This window comes from Camarhynchus parvulus, chromosome 8, assembly GCF_901933205.1.
Source record: "Camarhynchus parvulus chromosome 8, STF_HiC, whole genome shotgun sequence".
Classification (NCBI taxonomy): Eukaryota; Metazoa; Chordata; class Aves; order Passeriformes; family Thraupidae; genus Camarhynchus; species Camarhynchus parvulus.
In genome coordinates, this window is record NC_044578.1 from 16,138,483 (window position 1) to 16,158,628 (window position 20,146).

The window sequence follows — 20,146 nt, forward strand, 5'->3', positions numbered from 1 at the left end:
AGTTGCTTAGATAAACAACTAAGCATATCCAAAAGAAACAACAGCAAAAGTCAAAGAAAGTTCTTAGCAACATTTTAAAATGTCATTGTTTCAAACCACCAGTATTTTGCACAAGCTAACATTTCTTAAGATCTCCACTTTGGTAACATACTTGGTCAAAGATGCATTTTTCCCTCACCTAGCTAGCAATGCATTGAATTTCCTATATATTAGCAACATTGCCTCTGAAAGAGAAGAAAAAAGAGAGATAAAAAGAAGCGTCACTGAGGAGGATGAGAAACGCTTTGCAGCAGCTGTGCTGCATCCCCTTGGAGCTGTCAGCCTGCCCTGCTTTCCCGCCTGAGCGGTGTCCCCGGCTGCTCGGCCGGGACACAGCGCTGCTCCCGTGCGATGCTCCCAGGGAATCCCGGGGAGCAGGCAAATACACATTTATGCAATACAGACACTGAAATAGTATAAAACCACAGGAAAATGTAACCACGCCTAAGCGCAAGCAGCTAAGCTCAGCTCTGGGAGCTCAGGCTCAGTGCCCAAGCCTGGCCTTGCCTCCCAGCCCGGGGCAGAACCGAGCCCAGCGCTGCTCCCCCGGTGGAGTCGCCGCCCAGAGACCCTCTGCCTTTCTGCCTTCAGTGTCCCAGACTGTGCTGCCATGAGAAATTCTCGGGTACTGCTTTGGTGGCCAAGGAAAGGAAGAACAGCCTTAACCTGCCCTAGGGGCTGCCTTGTTCCCGTCCCCAGCTGGCACAGACACATCCCCGACTCCCACCGTGAGCAGAGTCAGAGTAATTGTCATATTTGAACTTCTAATTGCAAGTTAAATGGAGCTGGACAGAAAATGGAGCCATAACCTAAGCTCCCAGTCCACAAAAATCAGCCTTTGCACAGACTTTGGAGGAGACATCGTGACACGCGAATTATTTAGGAATTTTAAAGCTGATAGTTCACTTTGCTTAACATGCACATTTTTCTCCAGATCAGTTTGCCCTCCAACATGCCCTCCTCTCTCCCCGCTAGCAAAGAAGCATGCATTTTTTCTTGAGTCATAAGTGAAAATAAAGGAATGCAGGGCTTATCTGACATTCTGTTTACTCTTACATATCACCATTGTGTAAGGTCTGTAAATATTTTCCATATGTTGGCTAAAGCAATCCCTCCATTTCAGCATCTGCAAGATCTGTCCATGCAGCCTTTCAAATCAGACTTAAAAAATTATTTCTGATGAAAGTCAAATAAAGACAGCTCAAGGGCTCTTCACACACCCATCCCCCACTCTCCCACTATTTGCTACAGCTTTACTCTCAGAGACAAATTCACCATAAGGTTCATACTCACTGTAATGCTGAAATTTTAGGTTCAAAGGCCTTATTTCAAAAGTAAAAATCAAGCACGTTCATTTTTTTAGGCTGCCTTACCTTTGCCTGCCAAGCTCAGAGTGGGCTCCAGCACTGAAAGAGGTTGATTCCTTCCCTCTGCATCCTGCACCAGCAGAGTCCTCAGGCAATGGCCCCGCCTGGGTGGGACCCAGGAGCCACACCCCACACACCTGGAGCCCGGGGCAAGTGGGGACCCCACTGAGGGTCACCTAATGAACCTCCACTGGGCTGGGGAAATAACAGAAGGCACATACAAGAAATCCCATTGAAATATTTTGAAAACAAAACACTACTTTTGGCACCAAAACTTCAAGTAAGTCAATGAACTGGTCTGATGAGGAAGGAGAACCATTAGAATGGTTTCATGTAATCTTATTCCACCAAAGTCACCTTTCAAATGAAGTGGTCTCCCTGCCGGAGAGAATCCCATCTCCATGTACAGTTTGCTGTGCCTGGTGGATTTTAGTGAGCAAGAAGTTGATCACTGTCAGGGTCAGAGATTAAATTAAGATTTATGGACATAATATACTCTGTGTAAACAAATACCCAAGTAGAACCAAGAATGTTAGTGTGTACATGGGAGAGTTAAGAGGAGTAAAAAAAAACCTGAACCATACTCTTGTGCCTGTTGATTTATCTGACTAAATGGATTTCTGTAAGGCTATCTAAATGACTGCGTTGCAGAAAAATATTTATACAACCCCAAACAACCATAAATTGCAATATATTAGAAGTTCTGATTTTAATTATTGTTCCTTTTGCCTTCCACCTCTCTTTCCTGTGTTACTTACTCATGTCCCCTGTAGTCCTTATTCTGTGCTGGCTACTCAGATGGGAAAATGTCTTCCTCTGTAACTTCATAATTACACTGAGAATAGGATGAAGGTTTTCTATGAAAAATTAAAACAAGAATGGTTAACACAAAGAAAACTCAAAGTTTTCTACAAGGATACAGCCAACATCTCTTGTTTCTCTTCCACCCCCCTACACCCAAGCAACGAGTGAGTCACCTCCATAGTGCACCCAGCATACACTGATCACATCACACAAAATAAATGTCTCAAAACCCCACGTGTTTTTCCAAGAAATCTCCAAAACAGTTTGAACTTCCCCTTGCCACTTCTTCCAATTGCTCATCCTAATTTCAGAGCAGTCATCATGGATAAAGTATACACCTCCCCCAGCAAAACTATCCCCCGTGGCTTTTTCACCATTAAGTATTTTTGTTTATTTGAATGTGCTGGACACCAGTCTGAATGGAGTGCACAGTCAGAAGAATTAAAAATGGAGAAGACAATCTACAGAAGGAGCCCTTCTTGTGGGTTGGACATGTCTGGCTGGAAGTGGAGGAAGATGTCACAGAGCAGGAGAAACACAGTTGCTTCAGGTGGTCCAGCAGCAAGAGATGGGGGGCAGGAGCCCAAGAGATCTCAAAGAGTCAGGATACCCCTCACTCCTAGCAAGATAAGAACACTTCAGTGCAGAGCTCCACAAAACAAAAGGCAGATTTTGCAGCCAAACTTCAGACTTCCTGTAGAAAAAGACTAGGCAAAGACAACAGTGGTACAAATAAGGAAATTTGATAATATATCCAAATTACAGAGTAGACAGAGTTTAGGATCACACTGAGGTATCCCAGCTCCCAGCAAGGGGGTCAGCCTCAGAATGGGAGCTGAGAAGAGCAGTTCTGAGCCTCAGCCACACCAGAGGTCACCCAGGTCTCTAAAGAGGAAAATACTTTGTACCAAAAGTCTCATTGGATGGTGTGAATCACCCAGCTGTAACACAACTTTCCTCCTTTCAGCATGAGAAACTTTAAAATAAATTAGCCACAGCTGAAGTGCAGGATCCAGTGCTTTTCAACATCTTTTAATCATCAATGATCATTACAGACTAATTCCATTGACCGACAAATCAGCTTTATTAATCTGGGATATTTTCTATATCCATCATTCTACAGAGCACTCTTCTATGTAAGAGTGAAAAGCTTATTAAATATTACAGGGCATGGCATTCATCACTTGGAGCCAGTGATCTCAGAATATGCAATTAGTTTTGAAACTGGGAGTCAAGAAAACAGAGTTGTTTCAAGTTAACCCAGGAAAATGATGTTTCTTCACCACATGAACCCCTCCATGATGCTTCCCACTCCTGGGAGGGTTTAGCTTACAGCCTGGCATTTAACACTTGTGCAGATTCACTCCCCAAATTCTGTGTGCTGTGACAAAGGCACCGTGCTGTAAATATACCAGATGAGAGCTGGGAGCAGGAAAGAACAGCCTCTTACATCCTATGTACTATCCTTTAATGTAGCTTATGTATTTACAAGTAAAAGGTTGCACTGGCAGATAGAATGGGGGAAAAAAACTACCAAGAGGAACAAGCAACAGGTTCTTCAAAAGTTTAGGGAAATTTTCTTGATGCAATGCTTTATAAATACAGTGAAGGACTACCTTTTTTCTTTTTCTTCCTTTTTTTTTTTCACCTGGCAGTATGTGCCTTTCAGCAAGAAAATTTCAAAAACACCTAAAGCAAAGAGTTTTAACCTTTCACATTTTATTTCAGATTCCTAAAGTGGTGAAAGTAGAACAGAGACCTCCCCCCAGAACATCAGCTCTCAGACATGCATCTTCTTTAAATTGCTGAAATGATTAGGGAAGCCTCACAAAAAAAAAAAAAAAAAGTGAGGCAAAGCAAATCCAAATGCCCTGACATGGTTGTTTTGTTGGCAGAGCTGGGTTCTCCACTGTGCTGTGCCCTCGGAGTGGTTTACACCACTCCATAGGAAGTACAAGTTACCTTTCTTCAATGGCATTTTGGCCAGGGAATGTCATTCTTCAGAACTAATGTCTAAATGGAACAGATAAGAGCTGCCCCCAAAGGACTTAAAGCAGATTGTATAAATCTTAAGGAATGTATTAGTACACCCCAAATCCCCTGGATTTAGACCTATCAAGATCTGCTCAGAGTTTTCTGTGTCTGGATACCAGTACCTGACTCACTCAGGTGATAATCAGGAGTTGTGTCACAGAAACCAGCACTAATTCTCTGCTATAAAATGTGCATCAAACCTCCAGATGTCTCAGACAAGGTGGCCTAAATAGATATTTTGCTATGTCTCATTTACAACGTGTGAGTGCTTTATTACAAAGGTAATTCCACTGTATTGTAATACCTGGAGTATGCAGAAAAACAAGAAATAGCTTGCTAAGACCTATTTGTCACTATCAGGGTTTAAAAAGAAAGGAAATAAACACAAGCTGCTTCTATTGCAAAATGAACTCAAACTGTGAGAAGAGGAAGATGCATACACAGAGAACAGCAGTAAAGAGCCCATTTTTCATTGGATCTGCAGGAGAGAGTTTTAGGGGGAAATTCCCATTAGGCCTTCAACAGTTTATACAGAAAACTCCCTACGCCTTGATTGGCAAACAGACCTGCAGTGTTAGTTAGATATCAGTGACACTCTAGTAGCAAGCAGGTTTCAGCTCTCTGGCATTTTTCTATTTGCACGGGCCCAACAGGAACGTCAAAGGAAAACCAAAACCACTGCCAGGGAGAAATGTTTTTCTTAATTAGTATCACCAGTGAATAGCTCTTATTACTGTGTTATGGAGAGCAACACCTGACAGTTTTGCAAGATTTATATGAAAGCTTTGAACCAATCTTCCTCAAGAAAAAAGAAATGGGTAATCCTTCCATGAGAGTGTTTTGCACTATCCCAATGACATCCACATGAAGTTATCAAGTTATTTTTTGCAATATTTGCAAAGGTTTGAAATAGCTGGCTGCCTATTTGAATTCACAGCCAGAGGCATAGAGAGTCATGTGATGTAACTCAGTAAATCACTTTAAAATAGGCTTATTAATTCTTCAGGAAAATAAAGCAAAGTTTCAGGGAAAATGCAAGTTTTCCCATCAAATACTTGATCAAGTCTCAGTTTGAATCACACATTAGAAACTTTTAGTCAGGGATCATGTAATGTGCATTTCAATGGCAGTCAGTCCTCGGGAAGGTGAGAAGTTCAGAGAACATCCCTGAAGTTTCTTAGTCCTTGGCAATGAATCACAGAGTATGTTGAAAGCACAGCCCATGACACATGAAGAGTGGTTTCCTCAAATTTGATGACTGATAAAAGAACAACTCTAATTCCTCAAAAATATTTTAGCACTGTGCAACAGTTTCATGTGTCTGTGTTAGCAAAACTGAATGGTCATTTCTTCCCACAAAGTCTAAATCTTTTCCAAAAGATTCAATACAATGAAAATACTTATCTCATACAGTTATTCCCCCACCACCACCACTTATCTGTTACTTGTCTAAGAGCACTCTGTGATTTTACTATTTTAGATGATATTCAAAGGCATTTGATGAGCCTTGAATGCAAGTTGCAGTCTATGTGAATTTTTGCAGACTGTTATCTGGAAATATTTCTTTAATTCAAATGCCACATGCTACTTTGTCTCAGTGACATCACCTAACCTACAAACTCACTCCCAGAAGACAAAGGCAAAAATGTTTAGAGATGTGCTTGCTTTGTCCAAAAAGCATACTTGGAAGTGTGAATGGACAGCACTCAATGCCGGAATGGCAATGAGCTCAAAGGAAAGAAAGGAAGAAACCTTCCTGAAACCTTGGATGAACAGAACAGTTTTCAAGCCTGCCTGATGAGCGGGCTTCATCACATGCAGTGCCAACTAGCCCAGTCCTGGCCACAGCACGGACACATCTCAAAGCAGTTGCCTGCTAAAAGCATCTGGGAACAGGCAATGGGAATAGGGTGTGTAAGGGTGGGATGGGTACAGCTGATGCATGCATGACTAATGCTGGTGCTCTCCTTGGAGACCTGAGCAAGTGCTGCTCAGAAAGGGACACAGAGCAGCAGGGGCCCCTTGCAGTGGCAGCCTGGCAGCCATTGACCTTCTCAAGTGCCAAAGTGACAGCACCTGGGAAACACAGCCCAGTGCTCCACACATTTCTCTCCCTTTATGGGAGTGACATTGCCTCAGAAAGACAATGTCAAATATAACATGGGGCACTTGTCTGGGCAAGCCCACAGCCACAGTGTGAGTGAGGAGACCTCAAGTGCCATTCTCTGTGTGCTGTGATCAGGTGTCCAGAACACCTGCTTCAACCTTTTCTTGGGGTTTTTATAGCAAAACCCACCCACGTCATTGAAGCTAGGATAGCTCCAATGCCTTGCTGTCTTGCATAGCCTACTCAAAAGACATCTTTTTTTAAAAAATGAGCATGGCATTTTGCACTGGCTGGTCTGAAATGTGAGCCTTCTTGACTTAAATGCAAATTGGAGGACCGCACTGCAATTGTCTGAACTACAGTGGAAATAAGAGATTTTAATGCCGATTAGAGTGGAGGAAAAGGATATTACAGCTGTGGAGCAGAATTCAGATGTTTGGAGAAAATGGGTAGTATGCTGAACTAACACTGCAGTAAGTATAACATGAGAGACTGGGGAATAGGTCCTGTTTTTAATAAAAGTCTAAAGAAGGAGGGAAGAGCTGAAGTTCAAGGAATCATCTTTGGATCTGAAGTACACTGGCAGCTGTCAAAACTGTCTGCTTGCCAGATTATATTTCTGTTATTAGGTACTAAGGAACAGCTCACACACTTGAGAGATGCTTTGTTGGTGTAAATAGACAGAATTTGATGGAAGCTGACAGAGCAGGTTTAGACCAGGCAAGAATTTGGCCCTTAGTTTGCTAAAAATGAAATATGGACTCTGAATAGCACAAACTATTTTTTCTTTAAATGTGGCATTGAACCTGGATCGTGGCAAATGCCTCCAGTTTTACACACATTGGTTTCTTTCCATGCTGTGAAAAATCTTAACGGTTTGTAAGCAGGGGGCAAGACTGGAGTTATCCCTCCTAGAGAAAGAAGCTCCATGCTTGTATGGCAGTGATCCTGATCTCCTCCAGTCTCCTTCCATGTGACTGTTTCCTTTATGGATTGTGTCAAAATAAACCTGTACTGACATATTCCCTACACTGGCACCACCAGCACAGAAAAGGTCTGGGAATGATGAGCTCATTCAGATTGAAGCACAGGGTTTTTAAGAGCTGGTTCCCAGCATGAGCAATGCCCTCTGGAGAAGATGCCCTTGCAGATTCACCCTGGCCCACTGCAGGTGCTCAGTTAGGAGAGGGATTTTTCTCACATCTCCACAGGCTGCTCCTCCAGCCACCATACAGGAGGCACAGGCTGATGGCTCCCCTAACTGCCTGAAGCAAGCCAACAAAATCCAGGCCTGTAAGATTTTGAAAGCCAGCATAGCTGAGTCAAAACTTCCAGATGTAAACTGCTTGCTCACAAGAGCACTGGCTTGCATACTCTACATGCTTTGTGCACTACTCATGGCCACGTGCATTCTCCAATACACATTGGAACTTTCCCTTCTTGGGTTCACCCAGTGCTAGATGGAATGATATGTGTTTGTATACACATGTGCATTTATATTGAAAACAACCGTGTGAATACTTCAGTTTTTGATATAACGGTTTTGCTTTTGCTCAATAAAAGCATGAGAAATCTATAAAATGTAGCTTGGGTCTGTGTAACCATACTATTTGTTGTTAATCAAACAAACACTGCAATTAAGATTTCTTACAACAGCTAGATGAGAGAATAGCAAATTTGGTCTTGGCTCACAGTTGTTTAACCAGATATTGATTAAAAGGCATGCAGTCTAAAAGTATGAGGTCTAAGTTTCAACATCTTATAAATTTTTATCTTGTAATGGAAGAGCAATATAATAAATGAAAGTTCACCAGAACAAACAACAGAAAAATCACCTGGAATCACCTTGGCATAACCGTACTCTTACCATTAAACCAGAAAACAAAATTAACCATTCACAATGCCTTGCCAAAGGTAGATTTGTGAAGGGCCCAGTATAACTGTGGCCTCCTTGGTAGGTGATCCTATGCTTCAGGTGATGGGCACAACCCAAGCAGAAGAAATAGTTCTGTCCTCAGAGCAGATCATCCTGTGCTTTCCATAGCCCACAGGGACAGCAGCTGGCCCAGGCAAGGCCTCTTGGTATATGACAGACCCTTGTTGTCCAGCATGTTGTAAAATATGACTCACTTCAGGGACACACACTTGAGAGAAGTCACAGAAAAGTTCACTAAGCACTGCCAGTAAAAACATGGGTGTACTTACTGTGTCTTTGTAATGGTACAAAGCATGTCAGTGGGGTACGTGCTTTCCAGTGTGATCATCCCTCAGCCCTCTCTGGAGAAATACAGCACAGTCATGCTGCAACACTCATAATCACAGCATTCATCCAACTTGCTCTGTCAACGAACTTGACAATAACCTCATAATGGATTTCTTCCTTTTTCCACTCTTAATTATCAACATTGCCTCTCCACATCATCAGACTGAGAGCACAACCAGCTTAGTATATGTAAATCAAAGTAACAGCCTCACCTTCTCCATGTGGTGTTTGTCATCCCGTACCTGCTGTTGCTTCTCTCACCTGACCATGCTCGCCACCTTCAGCACCCCTCACCACCTCACACCCGTGTGTCTGCTTGCTCCCTGCTGCCCTGACCATCGGAGCTGCCTCCCAAGCACGTTCTGTGCTTCTAAGAGGGGGTTTGAGACATTTCGTCAGAGGACTGGGATCCAAACCCCACCTTTGGGTTTCTTTCCACGGAAAGTAAGAGTGAGGGCGGCCTGTCCGTGCCCAGAGCCCCAGCCTGGGCCGGTGCCCCTTGCGGCAGGGATCCCTCAGAGCTGCCGCTGCTGCCGGGGGCTGCAGAGCCCTCACGGCTCCCCACACAATGTGCCAGCGAGACGGCAAGTTAACAATCAGGATAAAAACGTGAGCCACTCCCCAAGGCCCACAGGCATCTTTCACCTACAGTGATATTTAATTTGGTCCAAAAAGGGTCCCAACAGCTCTGCCGCTCCCCCACAGCTCCCCTGGCACACACAGGCACTCACGGCTGCCCTCCTTTAAACCCACACCCCAGCAGCCGCTGGCTCCTGCTCTGAGGAGCCCTTGGCCACCGCTGCCGTGCTGCCCTCAGCTGCCTCCCTCCCTGGCATCCCCTGCAAACCCTGCTGGGACCGTGCCGAGCCCCGCACTGCCAGCTCGAGCCTGCCTGAGGGGCCGCAGGGCGCACCCAGACCCGCGGCGGGGCCGCTGCTCCATCCCCCTGCTCCTGTCTGAGCTGCGCAGCGAAAAACAGGAGCTGGTTCTTGCTCAGGATGGGGATTTTTATTTTGAACTCCTGGACTCAGTTTTTAGCAGCAGAGGAGCTTCCACAGACAGGACTGGTGCAGGACTGGACAGGACTCTTCTCCTGCTTGCAAGAACACTCGCTCTGTGACCCTCACAAGTGCAGATAGTGACTTCCAGCCGAAGCCTTTCATATTTCATGGCACTTCTCCCCAGTGCAAAAGCCAGACAGATCCCCTTAGCTTACACGCACACCTGGTTTGTCTGAAGCAGCCTGTTAACAATGGGAGTATCACAGGGACAGCCATACCCAGAGTTAACAGCACGAGTGAAGCCCGCCTGCAATAACCCTGCCCGGCTGGCTGCTGCCCAGCACCGTGAGCTGGAGTTCCAGTGACAGGCACTAGCCCAGCCCCCATGCCCTTGGCACGCTGGGGGCACGGCAGCCCTGGAAATCTGCCAGACCCAGCTCCTTTCGGGCTCAAGTGTGGCATGAGTCTCCAGCCTCCCATTTCCAGACACTTCTTAACTGCTTCCTTCATGTTATTTTATTTCAGTGATTTAAATTTTCTGTGACATGTTTTGGCACTCGAAGAATTTTGTGAAAACCTAAATATTCCTGCTGTGATTGCTCTGTGTGTATGCTCCTCTTAAATCTTCCTGTTTATTTTATTTTTCAATACTAACAGCCAATGTTACTAATCACCTTTAGGATCAGGGACTAATAAAAATATTGCATAGTGCAAAGGCTACATCCCAAGCTCTTACAGCTCCATTGGATATGCCTACTTGTTTAAAGGACAGACCAAGAATTTTTTAATCCTTTCCACCCTATTTACAAAGCAAATCTGGACTGTAAATGCTTAGAGAACTGAGAAAACCATAGCCACATTCATGGATTACACTGTGACTTTGCAGGCATGCCATAAAAAATTTACTGACAAAACAGAGTGCTCGGTGAGCCACTTAAGACGTTGTTAAATACCATCAGCTTTCTCTGCTTAATACTCAAGATTTTGTTCTTTAAAATACTGATTTAATTTTTTGTCTCTACAGTATGTTCTTTACTAGAGCCGGCAGTTTACAAGCAGCAGTAACAGAGGAAAAGAGCCTCCACCCAAATATTTTTTAACCAATTCCTCAAAATATATGTGCCAAAACTGGATGGAAAAAATCTGTTATTTAAACAAGAGTGCAAGAGTAAAACTTTTGTGCTGCTTATCCTCCTCATCTGTCCACAAACCAACTCCTTTTTAGACTTTCCTAAAGCCAGTAAACCTGCAGCTCAGCACAGCAGGGTGAGCAGCAGAGCCAGCCAGGAGGCACCGCGGGGCACATCACCTTCTGGGCAGGCTGCAGTGGCACCCGGGGGGCTTCCAGAAAACCACAGAGAACTCTGCAATTTGAGCTCTAAACTTCTTTGGGGAGGTGAAGGATGTAATCTGATCTTTCTTTTGCAAAGTGTAAATGCACGGAGGTTGGCAAGGCTAGGTTCAGGGCCTGAGATTTGGGAACACTCTACAAAAACACTTGCTGCAATCAGGCTTCCAGCCTCATAAATATCTGCTTTACAATTACAAAGTGACAGCTGTGAAAATCTATCAAAATATTGTCTCCTTTTCCTTTTATATTTTCTTGGAAGGAATGCTGTGATAAATTTAATTCTGTTTAAATTTGAAGAGCTCTGGACTGTGTTTTTCCCAAAACTGGCACCTGGTATTTTTTGACTATCGAAAACATTTGCTTCACTCACAATGCTTGAGGGAACAAATATGCACAACATTGATACATACTCTGCAATATGGCAATACTCTTACCTCTTATTGGCTGAAAATACTCTGCAAATATATCAGAATTCATTGGCTAATAAATGCATTTTAAAATTAATTCCACATATGAGACACTGATCATGCTTTCAGACCATGTTTCAATCAAAGTATAAATTTTACAGGAGAAAGGGAATAGCAGCTACAGCAACTTTCAGCTGAGCTCACCCTATGGAGCTCATTTCCACAGGAAAACAGAAGTGTCTTGATGCAGTAACTGAAATATGGTTGTTATGAAGCAATAAATCTATTGCACCTCTGTGAATTGTGTCATAGGCAACACATAAGCTAAGAACTGCTTCTAATTAAGAGCCTTTTCTGTACTGAAGGAATCTTGGTTTTTAAAGTGATCATTTAACATTTTAGATTCCCTTACTAAGGAACTCCCTTTTGTGAGTCAATTACAATGTCGGAATAACCCGGGGAAAAACCACTAAGGCTGCTCCCCTCAACTGCCCATAAAGAATGTTCTGCACAAGAAATATAGGAAATAAATTAGAAAGCAGGACAGTAAACACCCAAATTCTTGTCCTGCTGATACACAGCAAAACTACCTGCTCCTGCACAGGAAGACCACTCAGTGATGAAAACAGTCTTGCTCACGTATCTCCAGTGTAGCTGCAGTCATGGGTACAACCCAGCAGCACTCTGCTGCTGCACAGCCATGGGCTTCACTGTGCTCAAGCCAGGCTTTCTGCAGAATTCAACTGAGGCTCTGTCTTGACATGCAACAACTAAATGCCCACAGGATCAGAACTCTGGACTTCAACTTTGAGCAAAATCCAGCAGCATTTAACTAAACATATCTACTGGTTTCTGCAGGAAGCATGACACCGAGTCGTCAAAAAAAGGCAATGGACAAAAAAACTCAGAAGTGGATACACAAAATCAAATCCTGCACACAAGTCCCACTGAAATTTATGGGACACGAGGACAGACAAATGAATCATGACATCAATTATTAATAAATTGATATATACTTTATTATGCACAAGAGACTAAGATGACATGACACTGTGGTTATGAAAACTGTACAACTATGCATTTCCACAAGGCTTTGAAATACTGAATGCAATATGAAATACAAATGGGGTGTTCAGACTGGCCACAGGTTTTAGCAAGTAAATTCCACCCATTCTTTGATTTGGCATTTGCATCTAAAAGAAATATACTTATTTATTCAAAGGTGAGAATATTGTGTTTAGAACTGTCAGGACACAGCAGCGAAGATCTGAAAACGCTGTGAACATCCTGATGAATGACAAACAACAACAGGGTACAGCCCTTCACATGAAGGGCTGCCAGCACAACCAACAGTACAGTCTTCTTGTGAAGCATGAGGTAGATATACATAACAGAAAGAACATACAGGAGAGGAATGGTTAGGAAAGAGCAGGGGGAAGGTTACAATCATCAGCATCTACAGACATTTTGCAAAATCCATTTTCATGTGGAAAATGCTACAAAAATAGCCTAACACAGAAAGATCTGATCTTTTGAATCACAAATGTAGAAATGTCCAAAACCAAATAAAGTAAAATGTTAGAGTTAGTGATTAGACAACACATGACAGAACAAGCAGTCTACTGGGGAGTTTAAGTATCCTAATAGCTTTTACAGGCACAAGGTGTCCATTTTAAGCCCAATCCTCCCAATCTTACATAAGAAGTTCCTTTGCAGTTGATTCCATCATGCTGAAATTAACACTGACTCCATCCATCCAAACCCCTGCTTTAACAGCCTCTGCTGGGACAGCAGAGTCTCCCAGACCTTCAGGCCCCACAGGGCTCTGCCATGTGAGCCCAGCATGGTGAAACCCCTGGGGCAGAGGTGGGAATCAGCACCTCAGCGGTCACACATTCAGAGCTGCCACACCACACACAGAGACTGCCAGTGCTGACAAATGGCTGGTGAAAAACCAGAGCTGTGTCAGGCTCTGAGCTGAGGGCAGCTTAGCAGCTGCTGCAAAGCACTGCACACTTCTGTTATAAAGTTATTCACTGGGAATGACTGGGTTTCGTTCTCTCTCTTTATTGAAGCAGAAATGACTCTTCCATCTGCTAAGCAATCGTGCCATTTTGGTAAACTCCAACAGACAATTAACTCAGTTGTATTAAAACTGCTGAATTAAATAGCTGAGTATACCAAGTTCAGTTAATTTAAACTGTATTTCACACACAAGTCAACAAATCAAATCTTTGACCTTTATATATTTTTGGTTTATCCGATGGTATATATAAATCTGTAAATTATTCTAAAATTAGATTAAATTTTTGATAAAAATATTGATAATGCAGCATGTTTCTCTCAAAAATATACAATTATCTATTTTACACAGAATTTTTCAACCTGTCCATCCCAACAACCAAATCTAATACTTCCTATGAGAAACTACTTAATAAAATATCTGAGGAAGGAAAGGGTTAAAACGGGGAAAGGAATTTACAAAATATGTAAATTTCACAGTAATTGAAATTAAACGTTTCATATAGAGTAACTTACATTTATCTAAAACATTTAAATATATCTTTATACAGAAATTTAATGTAGTAAAATATAGCTATGATTGAAGTTAAAGACTCTAGTCTTCTTTGAAGACATCTTTAAAGACTTTACACATAGAATATGCTTTAACAATACATTCTGCTGAAGGTTAGGCAAAGCGCTTTCTTTTCAACCACACAGGCAGCACATTCATCCTCCCCACGGCTCGGAGCAGAGCCACCCTGCACACCCTTCTGCAGGGGTAACCACACTTACATCACACCCTGTCCACGTCACCAGGCCTGCTCACTGGCCTGGAGCATCAAATCTCTTTGCATGTGTAACTCTAAGGCCCCCCTGCCTGCACAGACACCGAGACCAGCCCTGGTTCGAGTCCAGCACGTGCTTCCAATAGTGAGGACAAGGCATGCAATTACTCACTTGCATAGGTGTTTGCAGGATTGGTAACAGATTTGATTTAAAGTGAGTAACACTCTGCCTGGTCCTGGGCACTTAAATCTTTGCATATGATGAACTTGGACCATCCTGGCTTCAGCAAGGCACAAGTGTAGAATCAGCAATAAATCTGCAGCTCAGACTTCAGAGCAGACTATCACTTGAGTGTAATGAAGTCCCTTCCTCTCTTGCAGAACACAGGTAACCTTCACTACAACTAATGAAAGTTATTCATCTCATTTTTAGAGGAAAACAATGCTCTCTCTTCCTCAAAGACGGATCAGTAGAACACATTACAAAGTGGCAAGTAACAGTGAAACAATTACATGTTAAAAGTGTCTTTTTTGCTTTTCATTTTGCATCAATTTGAAGGTGAAGATAAGGCAATGACACTAAAAATAGTGACAATTAGTACCCTTCTTCCATTTGCATATTCTGATACTACTTTGGGACTATCCAATCATAACATTCATACAACAGTTTGACACAAACAACTGCACAACTATTTTCAGAGATTAGCATACAAACAGGCACTATTGTACATTCCTTGTGCCCTCAAACTCATCTCTTATTTCAAAGAGAATTTAGGCTAGCTAAAAGATTAGAACCAAATCAACTTCTTTAGCTCATCTATCTATCTATTATAAACTGAAAAGACAATTTTAAATTTTTAATATATAAATATATTTATGGATTATATGTTTATGTATGGAAGGAATGCTGTGCTGATTTCCAATTGGTAAAGTGGTTAGGCTGTGTATACCTAGATATAGATCTATTTGCATAAAGACATTGCCATTAAAGGTACACACCCATCCATGTTAGTGCATAAGACCATTTTTTGTCTTAATGTTTGTGTGTGCCTGTTTTTGGTATAGCAGATCAAAAAATCTCTTATAAAAGAGCTTTGGCCCGTAAAACAAGAGAGGGAATGTTAAAGTGTGCTCTTTTCCAATTACTAAATCAATGACTATTATAACAAAAATACCTGGAACAAACCTGAAGCTGCAAACACAAGAGGAAAGCAAATGAGATGCTGTAGCTGTAAGCTGAAAAAACAAAGATTATTCATAAGAGGCTAAATGTAGCTGAATAATAAAATGTTATTTACCACGGAGATCTGACATTGATGCTTTCTTGCTCAGAAAAAGAGAAATCCTTTGACCTAAGTTCACCTTTGTTCTTATCTTATGTAGTGATAGGACAAGGAGTAATGGCTTTAAACTGAAATAGGGCAGGTTTAGATTAGACATTAGGAAAAAACCCTTTAATGTGAGGGTGGTGAGGAACTGAACAGGTTGCCCAGAGAAGTTGTGGATATGCCATCTCTAGAAGTATTCAAAGGCACATTGGATGGGGCTTGAGCAACCTGGTCTAGCGGAAAGTGTCCCTGCCCAGGGCAGAGGATTGGAACTAGATGATCTTTAAGGTCCCTTCCAACCCAAACCATTCTGTGATTCTATGACTGAATTCCCTTAATGAATACCTCAATGATAAGGTTCAGGGAAAGGAAAAAATCATATAGACAAAGCAGCATTTTTCCAAACTGGCAAAGATTTCACATTGAGGGCCCACAGACCCCTAGAACAGGTTGCAGTACTGTAAAATTAGTAGCTTTGTCACATGTAGCATAACACGCTAACAAGATCCAACAGGCATGTTCACTCATGCATTGTGTGCTCATTTACACACACACACAGTGGCTTCCCCAAAACAAAATCAGTCTTTTTTTTTTTCCCCCCCATAGAAAAATCCCTCCTTATTTTTTCCAGAAGCAACCAAACCAATCCTTTCAACGTTCAGAAGCTGCTGTCTGATGTCCCCACAGTCCTGTGCTGCTCGCTGGCAGTGTCCCTGGGTTAGGTGGCACTGCTGCTGGAGCAGGGGGTGCTCTGTGTGCTGCCAATGCTGTGCGCTGCACTGCTGTTCTCAGAGGCTGGCGGCGACGTAGGGACCTGCTGTCTTCCCGCTGTCTCCCCTGAGGGACAGGCAAGAGAAAAAGTGGGGTCAGGAGAAGGGAAACTGAAAATGTTCTCATAGAAAACAACAATCCATTTCTTCCCAGTCTTCCTCTTCTGGTGGTTTGTTTTCCCATGCAATCAACATATTGGGTAACAGACCTTAATTGGAGTATCCCTGAAAATGTTACCAGACTTTGGCACCTCAGCACTGCTGTGCACATGGGGAAAATAACAGCACTGTTTCCTTGAGCATTTATTTTACAAGCAGTGATGGAAACTGCCAAGATCAACATTGTCTATCTTCTGTTGTCAGCTGTCACTCAAAATGGGTCCTATTACACAACTCGGACACTTTACAGCTTTGCTGTTTCCAGGAAAAAGGCCAGGAAATGTAGGCCTTAGTTTTGATGCCAGTTTATAGAGCAGCATATTTACTAAAAGTGTAGCTCAAAACAATCTTCTTCCATCAGCTGGACACCACGTATCCTGAGACACAGCCAGTTTTCTTCATGTAGAAAACAACAGGCTATCCTGAAAGCTTGACTTGATTTACTCCTAAAACATGCAGAAAGTTTTCCTGTAGTTACCACAATATGTGCAGCACTTAGAACCTGTAGTGAGAGCATGTCTCAACAACCTCTTCACTATTTAGATTGTCAAGTCAAGCACTTGGGGTCTCCTCAAACCCTTCTGCACCTGTGGCTGGGATTGAAAGGAAAAATCCAGCTGTCAACTAAGCACGAAAATAATAATTATGCCATGTAATGCCTCAAAGATCATAATAAGGCAACATGGGAAACCGTAACTGTGGCATCTTTAAAGTTACAGTGCTCAAGTCCGTAACCTTAGCAATATTACAAAATAGTCTCTTCAAAACAGATGGCAAGACTTAAGTTTATATAATGTGCACTGTAGCTGCCCCCTCCCTTGAGCTCATCTCCAGCATGTGAACCTGTGATCTCAGTGCAGCAACAGTCACACTGCTGCTGCCTGAGCTGCAGACCTGCTGTGGCAGCCAGCACCAGCACAGCTGCTTTCCCAGAAAAACAGCAAGACGGAAATGATTTGTGGAATCATGGGCAGAGCAATTAGGAAAAGTCAGAGGCTAGTACATCTCCTGCCTCATGAGCTTATGGTGACACAGCTCTCCTGCTCCACATTATCCTATGTTATCCAGAACCTGATCCCATGGGTCAGGTCTGCACACTCCAATTTTTCTTCCATGTTCAGGATTTGGTAGAGATCCCACTTCCCCGTGACTGCTTCAGTGACAGGCTGAAGGCTGGAGGCACAGCCTGCATCCAGAGGGTTACAGAGCAAGGACGAGCCAGCTTCCTCCCACAGGAGCTGCTCTGGCACATCCCCATGCCCTGTGTGCTGCTGCCCAGCTGCCAGAGCCCAGCTTCTCGGAACGCGGCTGCAGAGGAAATGCGCCTTTAACGCTTTGTGTCTCGGGCCACAAAATATCCTTCTGCAGGCTGCTCAGTACTCAGAGGTGCTGCAAACAAACAAGGGACATCTGAGGATTTCTCACAGCAGAGGTTGCAAATGCTCTGTGCAATGGCGACCAGCAGATGCGCTGCTAGATCAAGCCACAGCCACAGCTGAAGAGCACTTAAGGCCCCACAACACACAGCTCTTGCCTTATACCCCACTGGTTTAGGAATGGGGAGGAAAGAAGGGGCAGGACAGGACAGAAAAAACAACAAATTAAACTACTAAACCACACTGCTCAGGAGGCCAAATAAACTTTTAAAAAGATGTGAAGATCTTGTTTTCAAAGTCAGCATTCAGTCCAGCATTTTACTCTAGTGAGCAGATTTTGAGTCTGTTTTTCCCAGTCTAAGAAAACTATTGTAGCTCATACACGAGCCGTGGATTTCTGCTCACAGGCAGCCGGTCAGAATCTACCCCCAGTCATCTGCAAAAAAAACAAGTTTCAGCTTTAACTTGCTTTGGAAGTGGCTTTGCAACCCCCAGAATAAACAGTATCAAATCAAAGTATGTGTCATCGTGCTGCACAGGCTTTCATAAGCCTTGTTTGGATGTTTCTTCCCCTCCTGACTTGCTCCCTTCTCCTCCCGTTGTTTGTGTACATGTCTTCCTTCCTTTTGTACTACAGGATATATTTATAAAGGCAGCGATAAGCAAACTCCCTTTCATTAAAACTAAACAAGAGACAAACATCGGGAGGCAGCGAGGGGGGCTGCAGAGCCCCAGCCCCGCCGCAGAAGCCGCTCGGGAGTGAGGGCGGCAGAGGAAGGGCGGCCGCGGGGCTCCCCCGGCTGGGCCCCCGGCCCCCGCCTCCCCCGCAGCTCGGCTGTCACCCGTTTAACAGACCACATGGTTACACACGGCTTTGGGCAGCCTCAGCACATCAGTACAATCTGTATGCATTTAAACATAAATTCATTTATAAGCCAAACACACGCTGATTTTATGTTATGGTAAAGCGAAAGTGCAGTGCCACGGTCCCCAGCAAGCCCAATGGCTCGCTCTCTTCTCCTGGCTCCTCTGGAAAGTGTCCTAGGAGGCACCCTCCCTTCTGTTTGGGTTGGAAGGCCCCTTCCTTCCACTGTAATGGCCTCTGCAGCACCTCATTTCTAGAGCACATCAGCAGCTCTGATGCACCACAATCACTTCCTGAACAATAACAAATTCTCTCTCAGTGTTCTCAAGAAAAAAGAAAATCCAAATCACAGTGATGTAATGAACACACAGCCTAGCAACTACATCTGGACTGGCTGATTTTTCCTGTATTTTATTGCCTCAACACCTAGCTAAACCGTAGCAAAGGTTTTTATAAAAGAGTATTCAAGAAAAGGACAAAGAAATGTAAACAATCGTTGAAGAGGCATTCTCTATCTCTCTTTTTCATGTAAACAGCTTCATGTATCTCATGTTACTGAACCAAAACTGCTCAGAATGGACACATCTCATCTATTGACAGTAAACAAGCTTTTACCCATCTGAACACGACAACATGCACTTTATTATTCACTCTTAGGAAAGCTGCCAGTTGTACTCCCTGTCCAGGAAGTCTGCATGTTTGCTTTTCTATCTCCATTTGCCAAATATAATTGGTTGCTATGTCAGTTTAGTTTAAATCAGATCTCATAAAAAAGGGAGAGAAGTGGGGGAGGAGGGACACTTTTAACTTCTCAGATTTTGGAACACTTTATCCTCCTAATTTGCAGCACAGCCCAAAGAAGGGAAGCGCACTTCCTCAGAGAAGGCAGGGATGGATGTTTTCTGTAACACACTTTACAAGGTTTAACGGTCACAGTAACTAATCAGGATTGTGCCTGTCTCTCCTAAACATACTCAGTGAACCCTACTAAGACACATATTACATTGATACATATTTATATGGTTAAATTATGAAGAGTTTCTGCATTCATGTACACCGCAAAAATTTTGCTTCTTTACAAGGCCCCTAGATAAACGAGGTTAATTGTGGCAAATGTCTGGTATTTCCCTTAGTTCTTGGGTGCTCTCCAGGCAGCACCAACACCTTTTGTGCCCTTTAACTGACTAGAGAAAGATCAAAAGTACTGAGTCTTTTTGCAGACAAGTCAGCTAAAATTCCTCCTCTGTTGTTCTGATATTAGCTTTCCTTCTCTCTTTTACTACCTGTGTATCATAGGACATCTCTACTGCATGTCAAACTGCTTCAGAAAATCTAGAATTTCCTAAAGCACAGCTGTGATGCTTTGGCAGAAATTTTTCATGACTGAAATTAGCAAAAGCCCTACATGACAACACAACAATCGTTGCTCAATATCTGGAGATAAAATTCTACCTATTTTGTGGTTCCTTTCTGCTATCACTTGCTT

At 43.1% G+C, this 20,146-nt stretch overlaps 1 protein-coding gene across 1 annotated transcript in view; it reads right to left on the reverse strand.

Moving 5' to 3' along the window:
• Window positions 1-13,428: 13,428 nt before the first annotated feature.
• The window catches only part of TGFBR3 (transforming growth factor beta receptor 3), a 109,043-nt gene continuing 102,325 nt past the window's right edge, over window positions 13,429-20,146 (reverse strand). The window contains exon 17 of the mRNA XM_030953894.1: window positions 13,429-16,327. Coding sequence (XP_030809754.1) covers window positions 16,209-16,327 — 119 coding nt within the window. The 3' untranslated portion in view covers window positions 13,429-16,208. The remainder of the gene's footprint in view (window positions 16,328-20,146) is intronic.